General features: G+C 52.6%; 1 protein-coding gene across 1 annotated transcript; it reads right to left on the bottom strand.

Moving 5' to 3' along the window:
- Positions 1-556: 556 nt before the first annotated feature.
- Positions 557-2,338, bottom strand: LOC125546076 (probable membrane-associated kinase regulator 2). The gene is made up of 2 exons (XM_048710206.1): positions 1,074-2,338; positions 557-979 (listed from the first exon to the last, which is right to left on the bottom strand). The coding sequence occupies exons 1-2, from the start codon at positions 2,188-2,190 to the stop codon at positions 894-896; spliced, it is 1,203 nt and encodes a 400-aa protein (XP_048566163.1). The 5' UTR covers positions 2,191-2,338; the 3' UTR covers positions 557-893.
- Positions 2,339-10,677: the final 8,339 nt, after the last annotated feature.

The raw sequence follows: 10,677 nt of genomic DNA, 5'->3' as shown, positions 1-10,677 counted from the left end.
CGGGCACCGGGCCAGAGCACGCCCAGACTGCGCTGCGTCCGTCCACGGCCCGCCTCCTCTCCTCCCTCCACGCCTTTCGCGGCGACCGAGACGCCTCAAGGCAAGGCCCCCATGCCGCCGACGCGACGGGCGGACGGGACGGCACGGAAGCGAGCACGCCGCGCCGCGCCAAGCCCGGCGGGACGCCTCGGAGCGGACAGAAAGAGGACGGGCCGTGCCGCGCAGTGCGTCGTCGACCGGCACAAAAGGCAGCGGATTTCGGTCGACGGCGACGCGCGGTGTCGCACACGCCTCGCCTTTCTCGAGCCGGAACAGAGCCCGGCCCGGGCGTGCGTGCAGAATCGGCTGGGAAAGCGCGGCCGCGTATCAGCCTTTCTCCGTCCTGCTCCATGGTTTTCCCCGAATTCCACGGGACAGCAGCCTCGTGCTAAAGCTGCCCCGTCCGACAAACCCCTCTTTTCTCAGCGACCTTGTGTTTACACAAGCCACACCCTTGCACTGTCGCTGTTCGGCCCAGACCAGTCGCATTACACACGAAAAGATGTGAAAATTCGAATGAAATGCCAACTTCTAGCAAGAAGTTTACTAGAAAAGCGACTTCACATTGGGGGCACGGAAATATTTTACATGCATAGTACTCGTACTAGCACCGCCAGATTATTGCATCCAGACGGCGGCGAGGGGATACGCTAGGAGTTCATCGCGGCCGAAAAGACAAGCTTTTTGCCACGTTAAGACAAGAGAGTAGAGCGCACACGTATGCACGCACGTTTTCTTAATCCGGCATCATGATGCGAGTACCAACTAATAGTAGTATTAAAAATGCTACTAGCATCTAGGCTAAGATTTGATTGAGTACGGCGATCGCCACTCCGGGGTCCGGACGGCCCGGCTCACGCGCCGTCGACGCCGTCCTTGGTGTCGGCCGCGCCGTCGGCCTTCGGCTCCGTCATGGACCTCAGCAGCGGCGACTCGGACCCTACGGGGTTGTGAGAGAAAGCAGAGGGATGTTATCATCTATGGACCTGAATGTCACAGGACGCGGGGACGGAAATGAGTGGGGCTTGTGGTACCTTTGGACGCGTTGAAGGAGCGCTTGCAGTGCGCAATGGCGCCCTGGATGCCGTCCTGCAGCTGCAGCAGCGAGTCGTCGCGGCGCTGCGGCTGCGCGGGGGTCGGTGGTGTGGCCGACGGCGACGGCGCGGCCGCCACGGCGGAGGACGCGGAGCGGCTCTTGCCGAGGCGCTTGCACGCCTGCTTCAGGCCGGCCGGCACGCTGGCGCGCGGAGCGCGCACGCCGCACGCGACGACGACGGGCTGTGGCGGCGGGGCAGGTGCCGCACGAGGCTGGGAGGGGGCGGGGGAGGGTGTCGCGGAAGGGGGCGGCGAGGGTTCGGGCTCCGCGTCCGTCTCCTCGCCCTCGCTGGCGCCGGCGAACCGTAGGCGCTCGCCGTAGCGGCGGGAGACCTTGACGTACAGGGGCTTGATTTTGTTCAGGTACTTGAGCATAACCTCCTTGGCGAAGCGCCGCTCCTCGGCGGTGATCGCCACCGCGTCGGAAGGCTGAGGTGCCTGCACCGCCGGCCTGGCCGCGCCGGTGCCAGCGCCGGCGTCGGAGGTGCGAGAGCTGTTGTCACGCGTGAAGAGCGACACAAACGGCGCGTCGTCCACCCGGAACTTGATCAAGAAGCGGTTCGTCTTGGGCGCCGGGGAACCGCCGGCAGCACCACCCGCGTTGCCCTCCGCCGGAACGGGGACCTTCGGCTTCCTCAGCTTAAGCAGAAGCACGCGGAACTTGGTCGCCGGACGGAGGAACGACGCCGCCGGGGCCTCCGCCGTCGCAGCAGGCTCCGCCTCCTTCCCGACGCCGTTCTCAGCCTCACTGACCGGCACCACCGGCTCCACGGCCACCACCTCGCCGCCGGACGCGGCATCGCCGGCGACGGAGAAGTTGAACTCGACCCTCTCTTCCTCCGCGTCCGACGCGGCGCTCTCGTCGCCCGGCACCGCGAACTCGAGGTCGAAGAAGGCCGCGTCGTCTTCCACCACGTCCGCGCCCCCACCACTTCCACCCCCTTCACCACCTTCCTCACACGCCAACGCGGCAATGGTCGTGGCCGGCACGGCCGTGCGCTGGTTGCCGGCGACCGCTCCGCCGCGCAGGTACTTGAGAAGGCTGAACGACTCCATCACGCCCAGAGAGGCCGAGCTCACTCCACTCCCTCACCCCTCTACTTCTCTTGATTGTCTCACTCTCCACACTCAAATAAAAAGACTCTTTCGGGGGAGGCTTTTACCTTTCGGGGAGGAGGAGAAGGACAAGGTGGTGGCGCCGCTGCCTCGCATCGCTGGGGTAATAGATGAGCTCATGAGCAGCGGCAGGCGGTCAGAGGCGAGGGGCCAGTGGCCGCGGTGGGGCCCGACGGTTTCGGCGGGGCCCGTGTCCGTGTGCCGTCTGGGGCGGGTCTCGCGTGATCTCGCCCGCTCGTCGCCCAATCAGCCGCCAGGATCGAACGAGGAAATAGGTAGCCACCGGATTTCTTCGAATTTATTTTGCTGAAACTGTGAGTGACCAGACTTCTCACTGGGATTTTCTATGCTGCGATGGATCACATGGCACGAGTGACGTGGGCTTTGGCTGCACATGCTCGGCATGAACTGCTTCGTGTCCTCCTCCTCGCTGCGGGATGGGCTGGGCTGTGCTGCGGATGGTAAATCTAGCTTTATCTAATCGGAGTTCAACGACCGTCCGACTAGAGACAAAACGCCTATCTATTCAATCGTCACTTGATTTTGTGCACATCATCAAAGCATCCGATCCTGGAGACGACTCGGATGGCTTCTTCTTCTTCCTCAGAGAAACAAACGCCTTGTGCGTGCGTGCGTACTCACGGATCACAATGATCTCTGTCTGCCTCTTGGAGCACACAGCACAGCACAGGAGATGCATGCTACACTGAATCTGATCTGATAAAAGTCGATGGGCTTCTGTCAGGCGAGCGCGAGTACCGGCGCTGAGACAGTCGATCGGCTGATAATTTCTTACTTATGACCGAGGAATGCATTTCTTTTTGCTGTAGAATCATGGCAATCATGATGTTCCTTCAATCCTTTTTCCTTTTTCTTTCCTTGAAAGAACCCGCGGCTCGGCGTGGCAGCTAGTCAATTCTACGCGGTGCTCTCAAAGTTGAAACTGCCGCTGTGGACTGTAGTTGATTTGGTGACCTGCACATCTCACTGTGCAGTTTCCTGTCCGCTGCCGGAAACAGTAGGCGACCATGACCTCTGCGCGCTCATAATAGCCGTCGATTGCGCCGGTACAGGAACTTCCAGGAAATAGAGAATTGGAGCATCGTCCTACGCTCTGAGCTTCAGAAATGCTGGCGAGAATGAATTGCCGTCAGATGTTAATTTGCGTATAAGAGCAAACTAGATTGTTTCTGGGGAGCCTAGAGAGACGGAGAAACAATATACACATTTGTTGTTGTGTTCTTTTCTAACCGGGCTGGAAAGGGAGAAAGCGGGCTTAAAGCATCAAAACCCATCGTACTTGCAAACTAATCTGTAGTTGTATGGTTAGGAGGACAGTGGTATATATCCGGTTCATCAAAGTTGAAACCTGGATTTGACATTGGTGCTTGTATTCAGTTTTGGGTGGCGCTCCCTGCTCCCTGGCAGGCATGGTGCTCGGCAGCGGTTGCTACGTCCGATGGCTCTGCTCCTAGTCTGCCGTGGGCAGATCTGACACGACGGCTGCTGTTTTGGCGACCGGTGGCCTTCCCGAGGTGCGGCTGGCTGCTCTGTGTCTCTTTGTTGACGGGTTGGCCTTGGTTTGATGGTCTTGCCAACACCGGTGTGGATCATTGAGGTGGTGTTTGGAAGCTCGGGTGAAAACCCTATCTTGGTCTTCGGCCTATGACTAGCGATGGTAACGCCTGTGGGTGTCGTGGACCTTCTTGGAGGCATCGTTGTCTTGCTTTCTCACCCCTCGCGCTCAGGGCGGTCGATGCAACTCCGGGGGGAAACCTAGATTCATGTGATCAGACGAAGGCGGTGTCTTGACATCGTATCCCCTCTCGAGGGCTTTGTCTTTGGAGCGGGGCATTGGCAAGAGGGACAAGTGGAAGATGGTGGTTGTTGGCGTCAAGGCTTCTGTGGCAACAATGGCCATGCCAAGCGAAGTCGGAGGCGTGACACCAGATGCGGTAGCCGACTCTTCTCCGTCGTGTTCGTGTGATTACCTCGAGTTGTTTTGGTACAGTGAAGTCGGAATTGCGGCGGCGGGGCCCCTATGGCAACGATGGCATGCAACAGGTTGTTCGTTCGGTGGTCTCCCGCGGTGCCAACCATGCATAGTTCTTCTTCGGAGCTCTCCATCGGAGTTGGAGCTGCGTAGCCTTCGGTGCGGGTGGCTGGGCATGGCACGGTTCGACTTGTGTTTCCAAACTGCCTCTACGATGCGGGTGGGGTCGACGTTCGTCTTCGGCGAAGTCGGAGTCACTTGCACGGAGTCTAGGTAGGGCGATGACGCCTGTTGGGAAGAAGAGACGCCGATGACGTCCGAGTGTATCTTGACGAGGCCCTCCTTGTTGAGGTGTGTAGGATATTTTTGTGTGCTGCTCGGCGATTTATGACGGTTTTAGCCCTTCTATTCCATTAATTAACCATGCAACTCTCTTCTGCTTATTTGATGGACTTCTGCCTCCGTTTCAAAAAAACATTGGTGCTTGCATTATTTGTATATTTATTTCAGACTTTCAGTGATGTCTGTCACTGGGAGGAGATGCTCCCATCGACTGCGATGTGTCGATGGAGACTTCGTAAAAATCTCAAGATGCTATGCCGGCTCAGTCTCTCATAAGTTCTCATATGTGTAGGGTGTGTAGGTGTGCGTTCATATGGGTGACTTGATGCTCGTGTATGCGAGCAACTTCGATTGTACCGTATTTTAAAAAACATTGTACTCGACCCGAATCGGCACAAGCATTATAAGATGAAAACCTGATGACACAACAAAGCTAAGACCTAACAGTTTTGGAACTACTAAAACATGAAGATAAAACTCCAGACAACATTGCACTTACCTTGCTAACTAATTCACTTCAGAGTATCTGTTGTTGTCGTTGTTGTGGTGTTTTCCCATTTACTTATTGGCATTTGCTATTGACAGGTGCATTTCCCTCGCAACGAGGAGGTCCCGACTTTGAACCCTGTCATTATACCGGTACTTTTTCCCCGAAAAACTAGGAGCCCTCGCTAAGGGCGATTAGGGTTTCAGTGGATACGGCGGCGTTCGCTGACACCTCGTCGGTGAGTCGCACAACGAACAGGGCTGAGGATGGCCTCGTCCTCAGAGCCTAACAAAGGAAAGCAAGGGGCTGCGCCGGACAGGTCGGCAAGGGCTCAGATGGAGGAAGCCATGGGTAGATTGGATCTCACGGAGGAGGAAGCCACCCCTCTGGTGGTGGATGATCTGGAGGAAGGGCATCAACAGAAGTGGGCGATTGCTGGGAAAATTCTGCACCGCAAGGTGTTCCATATCCAGACAATTGCAAACGCCTTGAGGCCGGCATGGGGTAACCCTAGGGGGCTGTTCTTTAAGCCGGCGAGGGAAAATATCTTCGTGGCGGAGTTCGAGAATCGACGCGATCGTGATCGCGTGCGGGATGGATCTCCGTGGCACGTAAGTCGGCATGCAGTGATACTTACTGAGTTTGAGGATAGTATGCGGCCGTCGGAGCTCAGCTTTGACAAACTCCAGATGTGGGCTAGGGTTTTGAACCTTCCCTTCAACATGCAAAACGAAGTCAGGGGTTTGGCGGTGGCAAGACAGATTGATAATCAGGTAAAATCAGTTCAGTTTGATCCCGTGGGGGGGTTTTTGAGAGCCCGGGTTACAGTTGATGTATCTAAACCCTTGCGGCGTTGGATCTTAATTGACTCTGCAAAGAGAAAGGGGAGGGACTGGTATGATGTGCAGTATGAGCAAGTTCCCAATTTTTGTTTCTCCTGTGGTCGACTTGGCCACGCGGATATTGTCTGTCCTACGCCTAGTACTCGAGATGAGAATGGAGATTTGCCGTTTAATACAAGTATGAGAGCACCAGAGGACAAGAAACTTGCTGCCTCAGGAGATAGTGCATCAAAAGAGCAGCAGAGTTCAAATAACAGCAGGGTTGATGCGAAGGAGCCAAAGAAGAAAGCTACGGGTTCAGCTGAGGTTACTTCCCCAGTAAAGTATAGAGAGAATACAAATAAAAGAAAGGGAGGCCCGCAGCAGAATAGGGTCTACAGGAGGGTGGATCTAGAGGCATTGGCGGCAGGTGCAAAAGATCATGGTACTGGCACAGTTGCGCATATGGATATAGTGGTTTTCAATTCAGGTGGAAAGGACTCTAACGTAGGGCTAAAAGTTGGGGAGGATTCAACAGTTGAGCCTGATCCAAAGAAGAAGAAACCTACGCCACCAACTTCGGAAGACTCGGCAGCGGCTGATAGTCAGCCCTGCCGGAGCCAATGAATTGTTTAAGTTGGAACTGCCGGGGGCTTGGGAACCCCGAGGCAGTTCGAGAGCTTCACAAAATTGTGAAGCAAGAAGGGCCTTCCCTAGTTTTTGTTATGGAGACGAAGATTAGGGCGAAGAGAGTGGAAAGATTACAGCAAACACTTGGGCTCGCGGGATGTTTTGCGGTGGATAGTAATGGGCTTAGTGGTGGAATTGGACTGTTTTGGTCCAAAGACATGATAGTTGATCTCAAAAACTTCAGTTCTGGTCATATCGACGTTATGGTCCGGAAAGCTGATAATAGTACTCCCGAATGGAGATTTACGGGGTTCTATGGAGCTCCAAGGAGTGAGGATAGGCATCATAGCTGGAGATGTCTACGCACACTGCACGCTATTCAACATCAGGCATGGATGTGTGTTGGAGATTTTAACGAGACGTTGTATGGCACTGAGCACTTCAGTCGAACGGCTAGACCGGAGTGGCAGATGCGGGCGTTTCGCGAGGCTCTGGAAGAGTGCTCTTTGTAGGACATGGGCTTCTCAGGCGTACCCTTCACATGGGATAATAGGCAGGCGGGTGGACATAATATTAAAGCCCGTCTTGATCGAGGTGTAGCAAATGCCGAATTTCTGCAAAGATACGAGCTTTCTCGTGTACGTCATATTAGTTCTATAGAGTCAGACCATTGTTTTGTACTTGTTGAAACTTGTGATTCTTTGAATAAAAGGGGACCAAAGCAATTTCGGTATGAGGATGTATGGCAGTCTCATGCGGAGTATGACAATGTTGTAGCAGAAATGTGGCGGCGGAACCATACTGGGCATGGTCTTGCATCGATATCAGCTACTTTGCAGTGTATGCAGAGGGAGCTGGGTTCTTGGGGAGCTAGGGAGTTTGGCTGCCTAGAGAAAACTGTAAGAAAATTACAGAAAAAACTTGAGATGGTTCGAAAGCAGTCTGTTGGCAAGGGACCTTCTGAGGAGGAGAAATCTGTCGTTGTTAAACTGCGGGAGGCTCTCCGGCAGGAGGAAGTGTGGTTACGACAGATATCGAGGGTGCCATGGCTGCGTGAGGGCGACCGCAACACAAAATATTACCAGGCCCAAGCAGCTCAGCGTAAGCGTATGAACAGAATTTCCAACCTTCAGAGAGCGGACGGTTCAGTCTGTAATTCTGAAGATGAGGACAAAAGTGAGGTACAATCGTTCTACCAAGCGTTGTATACCTCACAAGGTTTTAATGTAATGGATGAATTGCTACAGTTTGTTCCTGAACGGGTTACGATGGAGATGAACACAGACCTGGATAAACCGTTTGAGGCAGATGAGGTACGGACAACACTCTTTCAGATGTCGCCATCCAAAGCTCCGGGTGTTGATGGATTCACCGCGGGGTTTTTTCAGAGGCACTGGGAACTCATACAAGATGATCTAGTGCCGGCGATACTTGACTTTGTTAACGGAGGGGAACTTCCGCCAGGCTTTAATGATACATCAATTACCCTCATACCGAAGGCACGGCACCCCCAGTCCATTACACAGTACCGGCCTATATCCTTGTGCTCAGTTCCTTATAAAATTGCTGCGAAGATGATTACTAATCATCTCAAAGAATTAATGAATATAGTTGTGGGTGAGGAGCAAAGTGCGTTTGTTCCTGGTCGTCTGATCACAGATAATGTGCTTGTTGCATTTGAGAGTGTACATACGATGAGGAGACGAAAGAAAGGGAAAAACTATTCGTGTGCAGTTAAGTTAGACATGATGAAGGCTTATGACCGTGTGGAATGGCATTATCTAGAAGCAATCATGTTGAAACTTGGCTTCAGTGCCAATTTTGTGCGGCTGGTTATGAAATGTGTTTCATCAGTGAGATACACAGTAAGAGTTAATGGCGAGCTGCTGCCTTTTTTCACACCTTCGAGGGGTTTTCGACAAGGGGATCCAATGTCACCCTTTCTGTTCCTTCTTTGGGCTGAAGGGCTTACTTCTTTACTGAAGTTCTATGGAGGTGCTCATATTGACAGAGGCATACGGGTGTCCTTCAGATCTCCTTGGGTTAACCATTTACTTTTTGTAGACGATTGCTTAGTATTCATCAGTGCAACTACAGATAGTGCGGATAGACTCAATAGAATCTTACAGATCTATGCTTCATGTTCGGGGAAGGCGGTTAATCGTGACAAAAGTGCCATTTTTTTCTCTCCCAATACGCCTACTAATAGGCGAGAGGCAGTTAAGCAAGTTCTCAGTATTCTTGTGGAAACTTTCAGTGATAGATATTTGGGGCTTCCTACTGCAGTCGGGAGGATCACAAGTGATACGTTTGAGCATATTGGTGAAAGATCAAGAAGCAAAATGCATGGGTGGGCTGAACGGCTGTTAGCTTGTGCAGGGAGAGAGATCCTTATAAAATTAATTATTCAGGCTATTCCAACCTTCAGCATGAGCTGTTTCAAATTGACGAAGAAGGTTTGCAAGCAGCTGACGTCCTGCATGGCGAAATTCTGGTGGAGTGGTTCCCTTGACAGACGATCCTTGCACTGGATATCATGGGATAGTCTCGCATCTCCAAAAGTTAATGGTGGCATGGGTTTTCGAGACTTGCAACTGTTTAACTTGGCTCTACTTGGGAAACATGGATGGCGTTTTATTACCAATCCAGATTCCCTATGTGGTCGTGTTATGAAGGGACGTTATTTCCCTGATGGAGAGTTCATGGATGCCGCTGTTCCGTGCTCATCTTCAGCTGTGTGGAGAGCCATTGTGGCAGGCCGTGAAGCGCTAGAGGAAGGATTAGTGAAACAGATGGGGGCTGGTACTACCATCTCCATATGGGAAGACCGATGGATACCGGGGCTGTCATCTCTCCGGCCAACTGTCATAACTGGTGGGACTACTCTAGCATGGGTGAGTGATCTTATAGATGAAGAGAATTGGTCTTGGAAGATAGACTTGATTCGAGACGTGTTCATCCCCCCGGAAGCAGAAGCTATACTTAATATACCGCTGCGTCACGGAGGAGGCGATGATTTCCTTGCTTGGGCCCATGAAAGAAATGGCAACTACTCTGTCAAATCTGCGTACCGTGCTCTCGTGACTCGCAAAGAGCGTGTAGCTCTAGAGGAAGGGACGGCTACAAGTACCTCACAGACTGATGGACAGATGTGGAAGCGATTATGGAAGCTCAAGGTTTTGCCAAAAGTGCGTGTATTCTGGTGGCGAGTTGTGCGGGAAATATTACCAGATGAATGCACTCTGAAGCGTAGACATATACAAGAAATTGGAAGATGCAAAGTGTGTTTGGCAATGGATGAGGATTTGATGCACGCTCTAGTGCATTGCCCCCATGCAAAAATGTTCTGGGAAGAAGCCTATGATTGGCTGGGTGTATGCCGGCCTCGGCTTCATCCCGATACGTGGGCGCGAGACATCTTGTCTGACCCACAGTTCACGGATATGCAAAGGTCTCAGATGATTTCTGTTATGTGGGCGATCTGGCATTCAAGAAACAGAATTACACATGATGGAGAGAAGCTGGACCCAGTAACGACTATTAGGCGGATTAAGGATGATCTGGCCGTGTTGGATATACCCCAAGCTGCGGCTGCTATACTACCAGGATACGGTTGGATTCCTCCGGATCCAGGTGTGATTAAGATTAATACAGATGCAACAATGAGTTTGGTCTCGGCAAGGTGTGGTGCAGGGGGAGTTGCTCGTTCTGACGAACGCTTGCTGGGTTCTTGGAGTAAACCTCATCATGGGGTTACAGATCCGTTCATTGGTGAAGCACTAGCGCTGAGAGATGGTGTTATTTTTGCAAGTTTGCGCGGTTTTTCACACGTGATCATGGAGACCGACTGCCTGGAGGTAGTGAACCTCTGGACATCTCGCCACAGTAATCGCTCTGCTGTGGCACCTTTACTTGTAGAAATTGGAGAGCTAGCGGCAAATTTTACTTCTTTTCGTATTCAACATGTAAGCAGGTCAGCCAACGTACCGGCCCATCTTTGTGCTAAGCATGCATGCTCACTGATGGTAACCGAGAGTTGGACTGACACTAGACCTTCGTTCCTGCTCATTAGCCTAATAGCTGATGATGACAGGTTTTCTTCAGTTGAATAAAGCTCTCAAGTTTTGAACGCAAAAAAATAAATAATTTTTTTT

The sequence above is a fragment of the Triticum urartu genome, chromosome 3 (assembly GCF_003073215.2).
Source record: "Triticum urartu cultivar G1812 chromosome 3, Tu2.1, whole genome shotgun sequence".
In the NCBI taxonomy this organism is placed as follows: domain Eukaryota; kingdom Viridiplantae; phylum Streptophyta; class Magnoliopsida; order Poales; family Poaceae; genus Triticum; species Triticum urartu.
The sequence above is the reverse complement of the archived record's forward strand: the minus strand, read 5'-3'. Positions and strand labels throughout refer to the sequence as shown.

Excerpts from the sequence above, each read along its gene's own strand:
- LOC125546076 (XM_048710206.1), bottom strand. The coding sequence starts at position 2,190 with ATGGAGTCGTTCAGCCTTCTCAAGTACCTGCGCGGCGGAGCGGTCGCC. Across the intron at positions 980-1,073 it reads CTCCTTCAACGCGTCCAAAG|GGTCCGAGTCGCCGCTGCTG; the intron begins GTACCACAAGCC and ends ACAACCCCGTAG.